Source organism: Ranitomeya variabilis, chromosome 2 (assembly GCF_051348905.1).
Source record: "Ranitomeya variabilis isolate aRanVar5 chromosome 2, aRanVar5.hap1, whole genome shotgun sequence".
In the NCBI taxonomy this organism is placed as follows: Eukaryota; Metazoa; Chordata; class Amphibia; order Anura; family Dendrobatidae; genus Ranitomeya; species Ranitomeya variabilis.
The window spans coordinates 345,292,930-345,309,856 of record NC_135233.1 but is presented as its reverse complement, the minus strand read 5'-3'; the positions used below and the strand labels follow the sequence as shown (position 1 = coordinate 345,309,856).

The 16,927-nt window shown below is 45.9% G+C and overlaps 2 protein-coding genes across 4 annotated transcripts; one reads left to right on the top strand and one right to left on the bottom strand.

Moving 5' to 3' along the window:
* Positions 1–669: 669 nt before the first annotated feature.
* On the bottom strand, positions 670–11,084 carry TRAPPC6A (trafficking protein particle complex subunit 6A). Of its 3 annotated transcripts, none has more exons than XM_077285467.1 (7): positions 10,990–11,084; positions 10,561–10,780; positions 8,631–8,698; positions 5,276–5,393; positions 5,021–5,104; positions 4,850–4,943; positions 670–1,377 (listed from the first exon to the last, which is right to left on the bottom strand). In XM_077285467.1, the coding sequence occupies exons 2-7, from the start codon at positions 10,639–10,641 to the stop codon at positions 1,346–1,348; spliced, it is 477 nt and encodes a 158-aa protein (XP_077141582.1). In that variant the 5' UTR covers positions 10,642–10,780; positions 10,990–11,084; the 3' UTR covers positions 670–1,345. The 3 variants fall into 3 exon arrangements, with proteins under 3 accessions (XP_077141582.1, XP_077141581.1, XP_077141580.1); XM_077285466.1 differs by lacking the exon at positions 10,990–11,084 and adding an exon at positions 10,883–10,982; XM_077285465.1 differs by lacking the exon at positions 10,990–11,084 and having other exon boundaries at positions 10,561–10,929.
* A 66-nt stretch (positions 11,085–11,150) lies between these two features.
* On the top strand, positions 11,151–14,862 carry BLOC1S3 (biogenesis of lysosomal organelles complex 1 subunit 3). Its single transcript, XM_077285464.1, has 2 exons — positions 11,151–11,356; positions 12,427–14,862. Exon 2 carries the CDS (start codon positions 12,437–12,439, stop codon positions 12,989–12,991), a length of 555 nt encoding a protein of 184 aa, XP_077141579.1. The 5' UTR covers positions 11,151–11,356; positions 12,427–12,436; the 3' UTR covers positions 12,992–14,862.
* The last annotated feature ends 2,065 nt before the right edge of the window (positions 14,863–16,927 follow it).

The window sequence follows — 16,927 nt, the reverse complement described above, 5'->3', positions numbered from 1 at the left end:
GTTGCCATATGATGCACTTGATGGTAGATGACCCCCTCTACGTAAAGTGGTTTTCATAGTGAGACAACCCCATTTAAAGGGATTTTCCACTACTAAGATATTGATGTGCTATACTTAGTGTGGGTCATCAACATCATATTGATGGGGGGCTGACACCCCACTGCTCAGCTTTTTGCATATCCGGCCAGATGTACACAGTGCAGGGCGCTGAAGTCGCACAGCACCATACTCTGCTTTAGTGGCCGTTCTCAAGCACTGCGGCTTAGATCACGCTAATTGCAACATGAGCTGAACTGCAGTACCCGAGAATGGCCACTACACAGTGAATGGAGCTGGGCAATGCTTACATCTGACAACTGTAGAACCTGTAAATGGCTGATCGGAGAGGGTGGCGGGTGTCAGACCCCCACCAATCTCATACTGATAACCCATCCTAAGGTTAGACCATCAACAGCTAATCTTTAATGATTCCTGTGAAAAGTCAGTCCCATGGCAGAATCTGCTCTGCTACATCTGCATATATTATTCTCAAATATGGTATACATGAATATGTCTGTAGGGGGCGGAGCAGCTCCTAAGATCAGTTTCCATTAGCTTTCTGATCCAACCTTCTCTGAAGACGACTTCTTGACGAATTTCCTACTGAAGATCTCATCAGTAATTAACGCATTTGTATTAAATTAAACTTTATTAGCAAACCAAGAATTCGGAAAGTCACTTTACAAAACAGTGCAGGCTCGTGAAACTAACAAACATAATCACAGTGTAACGTACAGTAGTATGTGGTGGGCTACGCAGGGGCACGGAGTAAACTTCCACCATCGATTCCAATGGCCTCTAAAAGTGTGACTCCCCAGATGGCGAGGAACTACAACTCCCAGCATGTCATTACCGCCCACACTTACCAAGGCATGCTGGGAGTATTAGTTTCCCTACAAGTTTGCGAAGCAATGAACGTCTGAGGTCACCAGTAAACGTTGCAGTCACGTGAGAGCGCGTACCATTAGGGAACGAGGCTGCAGATAATCAAGGGTTAATATACCAGCCGCTCCCATTATGTAACATGGCAGTGAAGAAGAGGCAAAGTGTGGACTTGTCAATGTACATACATCTATAAATACCGCATGAGACGGGAACATTTACTGTGGATCGATGGGACAAAATGAGCAAAAAAGTGCAAGATCGCCGGTGAGAAGTGAGAAGGAAAGGCTACGAGACGTAACAGCACACGTGGAACCTGCGGAACGCGTTGCATAGCTAATATTGCTGCCTCTAGGATACTCTGTGCTCCGCATTAAACACGGCTCCTGATTGTAGTTGTACGAGAATTCTGGATGTTATTTCTCTAGTTCTTGGAGACGACAACTTGGAATTTACCTAAAAGGAACAAAAGGGCGAGTTACAGCGGGGAACAAGAAAGACGCACAATGGAAATGACGCTCCAGGGACGGTCCGGCAGAATTATTGCTGCATTTCCTCATCTATGTTACAGCTCCGGGTGTCATATAAAGCTGATAGAGTCAAAGAGATCTGTATTTGGGGTAGGAAAATATACATGAAATAATCCCACACTTGGTGTGAACCTTCCTGGGGTCAGGATACACGCACAGATACAGTGTGAGCCCACACACCAGTGGTGGGAGATGTCATAGATTAAAGGGCTTATCAGGAACCTTTTTTTTAGCCTGTTATGACCTGCGCCGATCAATGCTGGCAGAGTGGTCACTTACCGATCCCTGCTGGCGATTCAGTGACTTCTGATGATGTCGCATTGACAGTGCAGAGGCTTTTCTTCCGCTCTGCTTAGGCCAGTCTCACACGTCCAGATAATTCCGGTACCGGAAAAATCAGTACCAGAGTTATCCGTGTCCGTGTGCTCATGTGGCACATCAGTGTGGCACACGTGCGGCAGCCGTGTGCCGACTGGGTACCACTCGGACCATGCAGGAGACAGCGCTAGAGATAAGCGCTGTCCCCTGCATCTGGTGCTGAAGCCGCCATTCATTTCTTCTCTCCAGCAGCGTTCGCTGGAAAGAAGGAATGAAAAATCATTGTTTTTTTGTGTTTAAAATAAAGATCCTTGTCACCACCCCCCTCCCACCCCCTGTGCGCCCACCCGCTGGAAATAAAATACTCACCCGGCTCCCTCGATGCTTCCTCTCAGCGCCGCAGCTTCTTCCTGTATGAGCGGTCACGTGGTACCGCTCATTACAGTGATGAATATGCGGCTCCACCCCTATGGGAGGTGAATCCGCATATTCATCACTGTAATGAGCGGCACCACGTGACCGCTCATACAGGAAAAGCTGCGGCGCTGAGAGGAAGCATCGAGGGAGCCGGGTGAGTATTTTATTTCCAGCGGGCGGGCGCACAGGGTGTGGGAGGGGGGTGGTGACAAGGATCTTTATTTTAAACACAAAAAAAACAAAACAATGATTTTTCATTCCTTCTCTCCAGCGAACGCTGCTGGAGAGAAGAAATGAATGGCGGCTTCAGCACCACAAGCTGGGGGGACAGCGCTTACTGTAGCGCTGTCTCCTGCACGGCACACGGACAGCATCCGTGTGCGGTACGTGTTTTACACGGACCCATTGACTTTAATGGGTCCGTGTGATCCGTGCGCTCCCACGAACACTGACATGTCTCCGTGTTTTTCAAACGGACACACGGTCCGTGAAAACACGCTGACATGTGCAGAGACACATTGATTTTAATGTGTCTACGTGAGTCAGTGTCTCCCGGTACGAGAGAAAACTGTCACCACACGTACCGGAGCCACTGACGTGTGAAACCGGCCTTACACGGTGTGACTGTCAACATCATGCTGATTGACAGCCGGCTCCCCGCTGCTTTACTGCAGGGAGCCGGTTGTCAATCAGTATGGCGTCGACAGTCATGTCCTGTGGACAGCAGCCTGGGAGAAGAAAAGCTGCCCTGACGTGGAGCAGCTGAATCACCAAGCTCTGAGCCGGGTAGGACTATCTTCTAACAACTACTTGCCTGTTAGTTTTTAGGAACAAAGTTAAAAAAAAAAAAAAAAGCACTGGATAAACCATTGAAGGGGCCTCAATTTTTTGTCGCACAGCACTGCAGCGGGTTTTTTCAGCTAGCAGGAGACTGCATGAGGATATCTACCTATCTGCTCCACATCTGCAGTGTGACGCCATATGGAACGAGTGGCTATAGCAATCTGTCCACATGGTGCAGGGATGCAGCTATGCCAAGCGCCAAGGAGGCTAAAGGTACCTTCACACGAAACGACTTTGTAACGATATCGCTAGCGATCCGTGACGTTGCAGCGTCCTGGCTAGCGATATCGTTTAGTTTGACACGCAGCAGCGATCAGGATCCTGCTGTGATGTCGCTGGTCGCTGAATAAAGTCCAGAACTTTATTTGGTCGTCCGATCGCCGTGCATCGTTGTGTTTGAAAGCAAAAGCAACGATACCAGCGATGTTTTACACTGGTAACCAGGGTAAACATCGGGTTACCAAGACAGGGCCGCGCTTAGTAACCCGATGTTTACCCTGGTTACCAGCGTAAAAGTAAAAAAAACAAACAGTACATGCTCACCTGCGCGTCCCCTTCCTGACACTTACTGAGCGCCGGCCCTAAAGTGAAAGTGAAAGCACAGCGGTGACGTCACCGCTGTGCTGTTAGGGCCGGAGCTCAGTCAGTGTCAGGAAGCAGACGCTGGGGGACGCGCAGGTGAGTATGTACTGTTTGTTTTTTTTACTTTTACGCTGGTAACCAGGGTAAACATCGGGTTACTAAGCGCGGCCCTGCGCTTAGTAACCCGATGTTTACCCTGGTTACCCGGGGACCTCGGCATCGTTGGTCGCTGGAGAGCGGTCTGTGTGACAGCTCTCCAGCGATCAAACAGCGACGCTGCAGCGATCGGCATCGTTGTCGCTATCGCTGCAGCGTCGCTTCGTGTGAAGGTACCTTTAGCCCGGCAGCAGATGCTGCTCTGCACAGGCAGCGCTACAGCTAATAGAGCAAAGATCTACTTAGGATAGCTTATCAGTAAATGGCGAGCGGGCTTTTCCAATCCAGATGTGGCCATGTGGTTCGGGTCTTTTTTTTATCCCTACAATTGGCATTCATCATCTATGTCTGTGCAGGAGGGAAGTAAAAGGGAACTAAGTTCCAGACCTCTGGCAGGATAGATCAGTAACTGATCAGCAGAGAATATCAACTTTGCGTTTTTCTTTTTTACGACATTTAACTTACAGTTTAAATAATTTTCTATGTTCATAGATAAGACAGTTGTGGATGTGGTGAAACAGGATGCTTTTTTTGTATTATTTATTTTTGGATGGTGAAAGGAGGAACGATTCAAATCTTTTATATATTTTTAATTTTGTTTAATCCATTTTTTTTAATTTTAACTCCCCCTAGGGTACTTGAACCTGGGATCCGCATTATATACTGCACATACTTTGGTATTGCAGTATATAATACAAATATCGATCTCTTATGAGGCCCAGCCTGTGCCTATGCTTCATAGGAGTACCAAGATGGCGGTGACTGATGCCTTCAGCAGCTCCCCTGCTTAGCACCCCCTCGTCACCCCATGGTCACATTCCGGGAAGGCATTAGACACCCCAATAGACCCCATGATCGCAATGTTCCAATGCTACTGTCAGGGGCTGACAGATGCATGTAAATGGTAAATCAGCAGTAATCAGAGCTCACTCCGTTCGCTGCTTCTGGAAACAGGTGCCGGCTGCACGTATGAATGGAGTGAGCTCAGCTCCAGAGCCTTATACGCCCGCAGCCATCCAATGATGGAGATGGTGTAATAGATACATTTTTGATCAAAACAATGTATACAAGTAATAACTCACATGTGGGCATCACTGGGACCTCAGCAGAGACGGTACAACTGATTCCTAAATTTGAGAGCGCACCTTTGATGAGTCCACAAGTGTAAGCCAGAAACTGAAAGACAGCGGGTGATACCATCAGCCATAATGTGCCGCATATGTAATGGATGGATGCATATTAATACGTCGTACCTTTGGCGCTTCCTCTAAATATTGCTTACTGCAGGAGATCTGGGTCAGCAGCAGAAACCTGTTGTCTTGTAAGACATATGTACCCTGCACAAAGAGATGTGGAAAGGTAAGTATCACAGATACATTTTTCCTGAAGGACAATAGGGGGACAGGTGATAATGTGCTGATTGCCGGGGACCCTCCAATCCGTGCAGCATTGTCAGTCTGCACATATGTGAGAGTAACACTTCATTACATCAAAAACTATAGAAATACCTGATGGTTTGTTCTCAGATTATCAATCTGTTTCTTGAATATGATGTTCCAAAACTCTTTACAGATGAATTTTACGGTATCCAGGTCATCCTTGAAAGACGGGCTATCCTTCGTCAGCCTAGAGGCAAAAGGGCAAAGTTATAGATACTGGTCAATAGACTTCCAGACAACCTGATCTCATTTCATAGGTAATGTGATAAATAGGCAAATTTCTTTATTTAACCTCTTCAATTCCCAGAATATATTAAGGAGGGTGCAAGAGAATGAAGCAGGCTCCGGAGCGGAGTCTGCTCCAAGCAGCTAGAGTGTCAGCTGTGTTATACAGCCATCACCCGCCTCTAACAGCCATAATCGGAGCTGGCTCTGATCACTGCTATGTAACCACTAAAATGCCGCTGTCAATCTCCGACAGTGGAATCTAACTGGTGTGATATCGGTGGGGTCTAAATTCCACCGCAATGATCGCCACTGCGATACTCTTGTGAAGCCCAGCCACAATATGTGTGTGTATATTGTAGCATAGCGACTGGTCATGTGAATGATGGATGGTATGTATTGGAGAGATGGGTGGGTTCAGTCACCTACAAACCCAGCCAAAGAGGCGTGTCTGAACACGTAAGATGGTTTTGTGTGAAAGGACCTGTGGTGATGTCACACTTACCTGACTAGCCATGTGACAGGTACCTGGGTGTGGTTACACCTATGTAAGGAGGTGTGTGTAGCACATGGTAAGAGAGAGATTGAGTGAGTGTCTGTCAGGGTGGACACACTTTGGTGTGTCCTGGCAGGACACTGCAGAATGGCCTGTGTGTTGGACGGTTCCAAGTGGGGACGTCCTGGAAGCACACAGAGACCATTCCAGGCTGGAGAGCCTGCGTGCTGGACATAGCACGGACGGTTGGTGTTGGAGACTCCTGGGAGTGGAGTCGTCCTGGAAGCACCTGGAGACCGTAGACCTGGACGGTCTGTATTGAGGACCTGGGACTGACCTGAAGTCAGTATAAGGAGTGGAACTTCTGAGAGGTAACCCCGGACAACGGGATTATAATATACAGCAGAGAAGCCTATCTGCTACGTGAACTGTCCAATGTTTCATGGCTGTAATGAAATGGACTGTACCCCGTCTGGTTTATGCGGAGTTTGAATAAACCATATGGACTGATATGTGTGAGATATCGTGCCTGAAGTGTTTATCCTGCTGCCAAGCGAGTATCCCCAAGACCCGTAGCGGGTGAAACGCTACAATATGTATATATGTATATATATATATATATATATATATATATGTGTGTATGTATGTATGTATGTATGTATGTATGTATGTATGTATGTATGTATATATATATATATATATATATATATATATACATATATATATATATATATATATATATATATATATATACACACATATACACACACTAGATGGTTGCCCGATTCTAACGCATCGGGTATTCTAGAATATGTATGTCCACGTAGTAGTAGTATGCCCAGCCACGTAGTATAATGCCCAGCCACGTAGTATATTGCCCAGCCACGTAGTATATTGCCCAGCCACGTAGTATATTGCCCAGCCACATGGTATAATGCCCAGCCACGTAGTATATTGCATCCGTGCCAACGGAACGTGGCAGTTGCATCGCGAGGAGCGGGAAAGGCGGCGTAGGTGAATAATAATCATTTTTTATTTTTTTATTATTTTTAACATTAGATGTTTTTACTATTGGCGCTGCATAGGCTGCGTCAATAGTAAAAAACTTGGTCACACAGGGTTAATAGCAGCGGTACCCGAATGCCGTTACCGCCGGCATTAACCCTGTGTGAGTGGTAAGCGGAGGGGTGTATGCGGGCGCCGGGCAGTAAGGAGCGGCCATTTTCTTCCGGACTGTGCGCGTCGCTGATTTGTTCGCGGCGGCCATGACAGGCAGCTGGCGAGACCAATCAGCGAACGAATAACCGCGACAGACAGACAGAAGGACAGACGGAAGTGACCCTTAGACAATTATATAGTAGAGATATATATATATATATATATATATATATAATGAATAAATGAATAAATAAATATAGATAAAAAAACTTGAAGTTTGAAAAAAAAAAACAAACCACAACCACCCAAGAAATATGTTTGTTATAGCCGCATCCATAAAGGTCCGACTTATCAAAATATAAAATTATTTCATTCATAAGGCAAAGAAAACAAAATCAAAACACCGGAATCGCTGTGCCTGTGCCACGATACCAATAAAAACTTGCCATGCCAAGTACAAGTTCTCATACAGCCCCATAGAAAGAAAAGCTACGGATCTTGGAAAGTGGTAACGCATTTCTTTTAAGCTACTATAAAAATAAAAATACTACACTACTAAGTTTGGTATCGGTGTAATCGTCTTGACGTGAAGAATTGTGGTGCCAGGTCATTTTTTACAGCACAGTGAAATGAAAAAAAAAAAAAAAGAATAACTTTTTTTCACCCTTTAAACACATGTGGGATTTATTTTTCCTGTTTTTCAGTACATTATATGGAAAAATAGATGCTGCCATTCCAAAATACAACTGGTCTTGCAAGAAAAACAAACAAACAAACAAACAAGCTCTTATATGGCTGTGTAGGCGAGAAAATAAATAATGTTATGACTTATAAGAAGGGAGGAAAAAAAACAAAAACGTCTATATCATTAAGGGGTTAAAGCATATTGTTTTATGTCTTACCCCCTCCAAAAATAAATAAATCAGTTAAAAGTGCTGACCACTAGGTGTCTCCATTCCATGTGACTTGTTCCCTGCCTGTGGTCATGTAGGATCCATCTCCTGGAGCAGACACACCGGGAGGGATAACAGATTGTCGGGGCGAAGCTCCTTCTCTCCTGTCTGTCAAACTACATACAGAATAACAGGCTTATGGGAGGGGAGGACATGCACAATGCATGCTGGGAAAAGAACGTCCAGTCCCTATAGTGCTGACAGAATGCTGATTAAGTGTAGGCCACTCAAAAAGTGTAGAAGCTCCAGAGCTTGAGAATCGGGACAGTTGCTGGACACGGTATATTACTCGGTATGTGCTCCAAAAGCATTTTTGCTGTGGGGGGATGAGGGTAGGACGATCCCTTTCTAGTTGTTTAGTGTGAAAGGACAGGTCAAATTCAGGATAAACTGAAATAAGCTGGTTGCTCTAATATATCAATCAAGCAGCAGTGGAAAGACACGTTTTTCAGCTTTCACAGTTTTGTGCCAATGGCGTTACCAGCACTCCCAATATAAGCAGGACGTCCTGGTGACCGGGTTACAGAATATTGTGTTCAAGGGTTCGTACAGCAAAAAAATGGGAAAAATGTGGAAAGTGGAAAATACTCACCGTTCAATCAGTCCTTGACCCACACGGAAACCCATCCCTTCTAAGATCCGGATGTGTTTTCCTTGATCCTATAACAGAATGTTTCATTGTGTAAATATTTATGATAGGATAATATCATTATTATCATCCTGCCTGTGGCCAGGGACGTTATTATGGTTCTTCCTTGATCTGACCATACATATCACATTTGTCATGATGAATCCATTCTAGAGAATCCTGACAGAATCCACTACGTATAGTTCACAGGAAGGATTAGACAGGTCGGTCTTTGGAGGGGTTGTCCACTACCTATGAGGCGCCCCAGCGCCCGCACTGATCAGCTGTTTGGGATGGGCGGATGTACACAGTATACAAAACTGTAGTGTCCGGCCCCAGGTCCCAGTCACTCCAATATGCGGTGTATGGAGATGTCCTGGGTCCATATACTGTTTATTGCCAGAACTGCAAATAGCTAATTGATGGGGGAGGACGCACCGGGTGTTGGACACCGACTGTCCTGATTTTCATTCTTATCTAAAGGATACGTCATCAATATGTAAGTAGTGGAAAACCTCTAATCCTTCGAATATTAATGTGATTCATTAAAAATAATTTTTATTACAGTTGCGTTTCGCTGGGAGAACCTCGGGGTCTAATAAAATGTTATCACATCCTTTTTTCACCTATTATTTATTTTCCACATTTGGAATTAGTGGAGTACACTGGATGTGATACAGAATTAGCCACAGGGTGATGTTACTGTGTATTGAAATTATTATTTAAGGGGGTTTTCTTATTAATGGCCCCTGGGCTCTACGTAAAATAAAAAAACAAACAACTATTAACCTCCCAGATCGTCAGCGCTCCTCCGCTCTCAGCCCTGTGTCTCCTGAGCGGCTGCAGCCTTCACATTACTGTGCGAGCGACGTTGGTCCACAAGGTAAGTAAAGATTTGAGTTTTTTTATATATGCTGCACTTTGGGGACATGAATTAGGGGATTGTCCAGTAGTGAACAAGAGTGAGCTCGTGTCTACATTCAGCTTAACGGTGGTCTCTATGATTTTACATAAGTGGCCAAAGAGTAGGTGATGTTATAAAATATACCCCTCGCACGCCGCACTGCTCAGGTGGTCCCCACTAATACCGGAAGTGATGAATTGTTGCCCATTATCCAAGTGACCACAGTAACCAATCACTGCTTTTTTTGTGGGAAAAGTATCAATAAAACTTAAATTTTGTTCATGGCAATCCCAGGTGTCCTTATGAGTCCAGTGGGCGGTCCTACTAGTGACTGACAGCTGTAGGAGTCAAGTGGGCGGCCCTACCAGTGACTGATAGCTATAGGAGTTCAGTGGGCGGTCCTACTAGGGACTGATAGCTGTAGGAGTCCAGTGGGCGGCCCTACTAGTGACTGACAGCTGTAGGGGGTCCAGTGGGCGGTCCTACTAGTGACTGATAGCTATAGGAGTTCAGTGGGCGGTCCTACTATTGACTGACAATCTTCCCTGTATAAATTATACATGCCTACGCAGCTGTCAATCACCAGTCGGACCACCCATTGGACTCCTATGTATACAAACCCCATAAATTTCAATGGATAAAATACAGGTTATACTGAATCTTTTCCAACAAACCTATATGTCATTCAGCTCGGCTGATCCTTCTCTATACCGTCCACAGATGACAAGTGACTGCGGCTCTCCGGGGATCTCAACGCCCCCTTTATTATTTTTTGGACACAGCGCCGTACACTTTCTAGTGGATGCTACTGGTACTGCAGCTTCCATACAACTAAGAAAGACTAGAATGCAATACCTGGCACTGCCATATCAATGTGTGGGGCGCTGTGCATGGCAAGTAATAAAGGGGGCACGGCGCTCGCTGGAGCCGCAGTCACGTCGATGAGGTGATGATGACGAAGAATACACCATCAATGTCTTGTGGCCTTACCTCCTCGTCCTGCCCCGCGCTCTTATGTGCATGACAGATCATCTCCATATGTAACAGCGCAAATAACGTCTCGTCCGCCATCGCCAGCCTGGGATCCGGTCACTGCCTCATTAGATGCTTCCTCCGACAACCCAGCGTCTTATCTCATCCCTCTGTGCCCCGGGCTGGGTGACCACATTATCATTAGGGTGACAGATGGCAGAGTCGTCACTCTTTCCTTCTTTAAAAAAAGAAAAAAAAACTAACTAGTAACTATTATACATCCGGGACCCCGGAGCAGGCTGCACCCGCACAGATGATTACAACAAGAGAGCTTATTCACACTAATTCCCCTCTTCCGGGTTACTCTAGCTACACTTCCGGCTCTGTAAAAATAACGTCATCGTCACCTGCTGCCCCACTTCCGGTGTCATAAGACGTCCTACTCACGGCGCACTTGTCCTTTGATACCCCACTTCCTGTACAAGAGTCACATGATGCTCCACTTCCTGTACACTAGTCACCTGATGCCCCACTTCCGGCGGAGATCGCAATGTTTCCAATTAAAATTGTTTATAAAGTTTATGAATTTGCATTGCGGTCACTAGTTGGCAGACGAGTGATAGCGTCCGTCTAAGCAGCACGTCTGCGATAGTGAAGCTGATAGTGAATGGGCATATGTAGCGTGTGGGCAGCTCTGAGGAGCGACGGTTGCCCCACTTCCGGTAACGTGACTGACTGAGCCTCAGCTTGTTTTCCTGGCCAGTGCTGCTTGGTGGTGGATCCTTTGCTGTTACCAGTGGTCAGAAGCTGTGAGGTGAGGATGTCCCGCAGTGATGGAGGCGCTGCTCGTGCTCTCTGTCCCCCATGTACACTGTGCTGCTGCCCCTTCTCTTTCCATGATGCAGGTCCTCAGCTCAGTGGCGCCCCCTATTTCTAATAAATGTGTCTGGCAGCATCTTGCTTTCCATTGGAGAGACCTGCATGCTCCACCGACCGTGGCTAGATGGTTGTTGCCATCACCGGCACTCAGTAGTTCGCTATCTCGAGCCTCGCTCACATGTCGGGTTTTTCATCGTTTGCCAGGTCCAGTTTTCATACATTTTTTGTATCTGTTCTCCCCCCCCCCCCCCCTCTCAAAGAAAAACCCAGGCTTGTGGACAGCCCATAGACTATAATTGTGCATGTCCTGTCCATGCAAAACTGATGGGTGTGGGCGTCACAGTGACCCAATTTCATCCGCCTCATAGGAAACTATATGGTTATCGGATTCGTAGCTGGACTGGACTTGCAGCCAAGATGTGGATGCACAAATGAGTCTGGATTAGAACCATCTGGATGACGTTCATTAGAACCAAATTAACCTTAAAGGGGTTGTCAACTACTAGGACACCCCCTTATTGATCAAAATGTTTGGCCCACATAAATTAATGAAAGCTTTTACTACCCAGGCCGGCACCATTCCTGCGGTGTCGGCACTCGCTCTCGTGCGATGTTGTGATGCCGGTGCCCAATCATCACTGGCGTCTTTCCCCGTCTTCAGATAACTTCCGAAGCCCAGACTTCCTCTTCATGTTCGATTTGTCTGTAAGATGAGCCAATGACACCAGCACTGATTGGGCGCCGGAGTCACAACTGCACGAGAGCCGACACAGCGGGAATGGCGCCGGTACGGGAGGATGTCTGAGAGAGAAGGATCAAGCATGTTGGGTTCCCAATGACCGATCCTTTTGTTCTTTGGACGATAAGCCGCCATTTGAGGAGTCTAGCAGCGGTTCTCCCATGAGCTCCTCTGAGCCAAGCTTCCGGTTATATGGGGGAGATGACTGTTACCAAAATGATGATTCGAGTATCTGAGTGAATTCTCCTTGTCTTTTTTGTTCTCAGCCGGTCAATAATGTCTTCTCGAGATTTCCAAACAATCATTAAGGGGGAAGCTTCTGAAACTGATGACGAAGAGGAGATGTATGTGACTTCTATCCCAACCAGGTCAGTCTCTGGCACCTGTGGTGTAAAAATCCAAGGAGAAGCCTCTGAGACTGATGAAGAGGGTGATGGAGGCGTTAAGAGAAATAAGACTCCTTCCGTGTGTTTAGAGAAGGGCCTTCCTCCTTTAGTGGTCATCAGGAATGAAGGAGAAAGTTCTCCAGTTAGTTTTGAAGAAAAGCCTACGGTCAATATACAGCAGGCAGGACGCTACAGCACGTTACTGCAGCAAAAACTGTTGGAAAGCAATGCTCGTCTTTACCACGATGTCAACACCACCATCCGTCAGGTCTACCATACGACCACTAATGAGATCCGGACGCTGACTGCTCAACTGAGCAACTCCCAGAATGGAATCATTAATGCATCCCACAATATCAGACTCGCTCTTGATGACTTGAAAGGGGTGTCGGAGAAGATTGATATAATAACTAGCTGTAACTTGCTTCCTGAGATTAGGATCTGAATACACCGCCCTCTGCGTTCAATATCTAGATGTCCACCCTCGTTCTTTTGTCTTTATACGTAGGTCCTGTGTGTACGATGGTCATCCTGGTGGCCGCCTCTTCATGGGCTCTGAGTGCAGCCCTTGGGATTATCATCAGGGTTGGCTAGATGAACGAAGCTGCTGTATGGAGATCTCATCTTTTTGGAAGTCTTAGTATGAGAAGCATTTTACACATCAGGTTCTAGTGGAAATTTGTTACCTAAGTCGACAATCTTGTTAGAATAAATTGTCCTAAGAATCGGCTTTTATCTCAGGAGGAAGCTGCTCAATCACGGCGATCTTTACACAAGCCTCGGATCATAGAGGGGCTCAGGGCAGAAACCTTGAGCACTAAAATTAGAAACTTTGTGACGTCATGATGCCTAAATAGGATTTCTGCTCAGGGGTTGTCCTAAAAGGATTTTGAAGCCACTGAAAAGAATTAGGAGTCTCCTCTTTGCATTTCTACAGAGCAGAGGTTGAGTCAGAGTAGTAATATACATCATCAATATATACCATTCCCTACCCTAGGGCAGATAGAATTATGGAACATCCCCTTTAAATATTATATTCTTTGTATAGATCATAAATGTTAACTCTGTGCCATGTACATGCTAATAAACCTCGAGGGATGAGTTCTTATATTTACTCATAGTCCTGCAGCATCAGGTGTAGGTTGGACACACATGCTCAGTCACTTACCTCTGCACAGTGCACCTCTGTGTCCTGGGGGCAGCCAGTAACAGCAGCTTTCTGATCTGCTTGTCAGGTAAGGAGCAGAGACTTTTGGCAGCATGGGCGGATAGTGGTGAAAACTCCTGCAGGAGAGGTAAGAGAGGACTAAATGGTCAGCTGCCAGAAGGAGGCAGCACCGTGGTGAACACATGGAAGCAAAATAGATTTTTATTCAAATGACTTTACTATAGCTATTAAAGAGAACCTGTCAGACAATACTGTAAACCTGCAGATATTGGGCTAAGGTGTCCGGTCGCTGTGCTGAAAGTGCGGCACCAAGGAGAAAATTAGCTTTTATTCTTCCAAGGAGCCGTCGGCTTTCAGTCATGCGGGCGTGCCCATACTAATTATAGTCATCTCTTACAGCACTGAGAATAGTGACTTTAAGCACTTCCCCGGCACTGACTGACAGTCGACTCTGTACTGATGCGCTACAGAGCCAGCTGTCAAAGTGCCGGGGAAGTGCCTACCTATTGTGAGCAGTGAATGTAGCATCGCAGGCACGCCTGCATGACTCGAAGCCGGCGGCTCCCCGGAGAAATAAAGCACAATTTCAGTACTCCACCTGGGAGCCAGCATAATGCTATTAGGCCGGGATCACACATGCGAGAAATACGTGCGAGTCTCGCAGGTTAAAACCCTGCTCTGGCGCCGGCACTCCAGAGCGGAGCGTGCAGCTCCATGTATTGCTGTGCGGCCGCATGCTCCGCTCTGGAGTGCCGGCGCCAGAGCAGGGTTTTAACCTGCAAGACTCAGACATATTTCTCGCAAGTGAGAAGGAGCCCTTAACCTGTGAATTAACCCTATATCTGCTGGGTAATAACATTATCCGACATGACGGGTTCCTTTTAGCAGTTTTTCAGGACCTTTGTTATGAAAATATTTCGTGGAATAAGAGGTTGTCCATGAACATAAAAAAATGCGGGTGGAGTTGATGTGTTCCAGAGTCAGCGCCATGTCTGGATTGACTTTCCCTAAAATGACTCTGGAGTTCAGTTTTTCTTCCAAGGTATCACGTCCTCACTACAATTTGGCTTCTTTATAAAGCTCTAATAAACGCCATCCAGTCTGTAAATTACAACCTTGCTAATAAAGCTTTAATTCTTGCTTTTTTATATAGGTCTAAATTGATTTTTTTTTTATGTTTCATCAGGTACTGAGACCCTCTCAAATTGCTCTAAAGACCTCCTGAGAAGTGCGCAGTTCAGAAGGAACAGAAAAGAGTACAGATACAATTGGAAGCCAATGACCTTCTACCGAATCTGTACTCTTCTCTGGGTGCATCTGCCTCCGGAGCTGCGCTCTTCATGGTCTTTAGAGGGATTGGTGTGTGGTGTGGGGGGGAGGAAGGTGATTTCAGGACCCAGACCTCCACTGAAAGACAGAATTTTAGGGCCTTTAAAAAAAAAAAAAAAAAAAAAAGGGCAAAATATGAATTACTCTTTAAGTACTTACTAAGTACGTGACGAAAACACAATAAAAATAGCCTGAGAAAATGTTGGGCGGGTTTATTAAGCCTGGTATTGTGCACGCCTGTGATAATGAAGGGGCTCGTTGGAGTACAATGCACTGTGTTTACTAAGAGGCACACAACAATTAATGAATTAGGGTGCAGTCAGACGGCCGAATAAATCGGAACGAACTGCACAGACTGGCCAGCGGCTCTTCCAATCCGACCACGACAGCTGCATAGAAATACATGAAGTTGCCACTCCTGGGTCAGAAGAGCCGCCGGCCAGTCCGTGCACGTCATTCTGATTTATGCGGCCGTCTCACTGCACCGTCAGACTGATCTGTCAACTCTCATGCGCTGGAACCAGGAATGTACTCCAGTCAATGACTGGAGTACATTTCTGGAGTTAGTTACTTCACTAAAGTGGACAACTTCTCATAAATTTGACGGATGGTCATAGCTGGTGTGCAGACTCCAAATATCACAAAACTTTTCCGTAACTTCTGAGTTGCGCAAAAATATTGCGACTTGGTAGGTCATGTTTTCCTCCAGAATTCTGCTAAGTATGTGAGAGGTTGTTCATCGATATTTTACACTTGCATGGCCTCCCTACTACAACATTGTGCCATATCTGCATCCTGCTTGGTACTGGTATTTATAAAGGGAGCAGCCTCCAAAAAAAAGTGAAAATGCTTCTGTCAGCTGTTAAGATCATTTATACAAACCTATAATTCATCTTTGCCGGTATCACATCATCCCGTGCTGCCAACAGTATGCAAACTGTCTGGGGACCAAACCATCAGTACCTTTACAGTTTAAATCAGTCCATACGAGCGTGCCTTTAAAGGGAATCTGTCAGCAGGTTTTTTTCTACCTAAACTGAGAGCAGCATAATGGAGGGTCAGAGATCCTGATTCCAGCTATGTCACTCTTACTGGGCTGCTTGCTGTAGTTTTTATCAAAATCACAGTTTTATCACTAGATGGCAAGTAACCTGCTGCCAGGTAGTTATCCATGTTCATGAGCTCTGTATATCCCCACCCCCACTACCGATTGGCATCTTTCTGCCTATGCACATTGCACACAAAGAAGCCAATCGGTGGTGTGTGCTGGGTTATACAGAGCTCAGCAGTCAGAGAACTGCTAGATCTGCAGCAGATAAAAAAACAATTTTTTAAAAACTGCAGGAAGCAGCCCAGTAAGTGACATATCGCTGGAATCTGGGTCTCTGCCTCTACATTATGCTGCCCTAAGCTTTGGCGGCAAAAACCTGGGGACAGATTCCCTTTAAATGAGCGCCAGTCGATGTGTGTAGGTAGATTTGCTCTAGTTATAGCCAGAAATGTACACATGTAGGGTAATGGGACCCTTGGGTTTTTCTACCATATTCATTCATATGTTTTTGTCTCTGAATGTAGCTGGAACTGACCCCAGTGGTCGGCTCCGTGTTATTGCAGCGCTTGGGTCCAGGATATGAATCTAACCAAGACCACTACCTGCATTTTTTTTTGCAGTTTCCACTTATATTTGTGTGGGTTCTTTTCCTACACCCCAGAACCGTAGTTTGGAGAGAAATTATTTTGTGAGCTCCATATTGGGACGGAGACTAAAGTGCGAGGTCAGTGTCTACAAAGCCCTGCAAAATATACTGCAGCTATGTCGCATCTGTTACATAAGCAGCATGAAATAAATGAGATAGAAAGAAGCAGAACATAATATTTAGACGT

Bases quoted from the DNA above. Each gene is read 5' to 3' on its own strand.
- TRAPPC6A (XM_077285467.1), bottom strand. From the start codon at position 10,641: ATGGCGGACGAGACGTTATTTGCGCTGTTACATATGGAGATGATCTGT. The intron at 4,944-5,020 runs GTACGACGTATT...GCTGTCTTTCAG, and splicing joins ATTTAGAGGAAGCGCCAAAG to TTTCTGGCTTACACTTGTGG. The intron at 1,378-4,849 runs GTGAGTTATTAC...TGTTCCTTTTAG, and splicing joins GGTCCCAGTGATGCCCACAT to GTAAATTCCAAGTTGTCGTC.
- BLOC1S3 (XM_077285464.1), top strand. From the start codon at position 12,437: ATGTCTTCTCGAGATTTCCAAACAATCATTAAGGGGGAAGCTTCTGAA.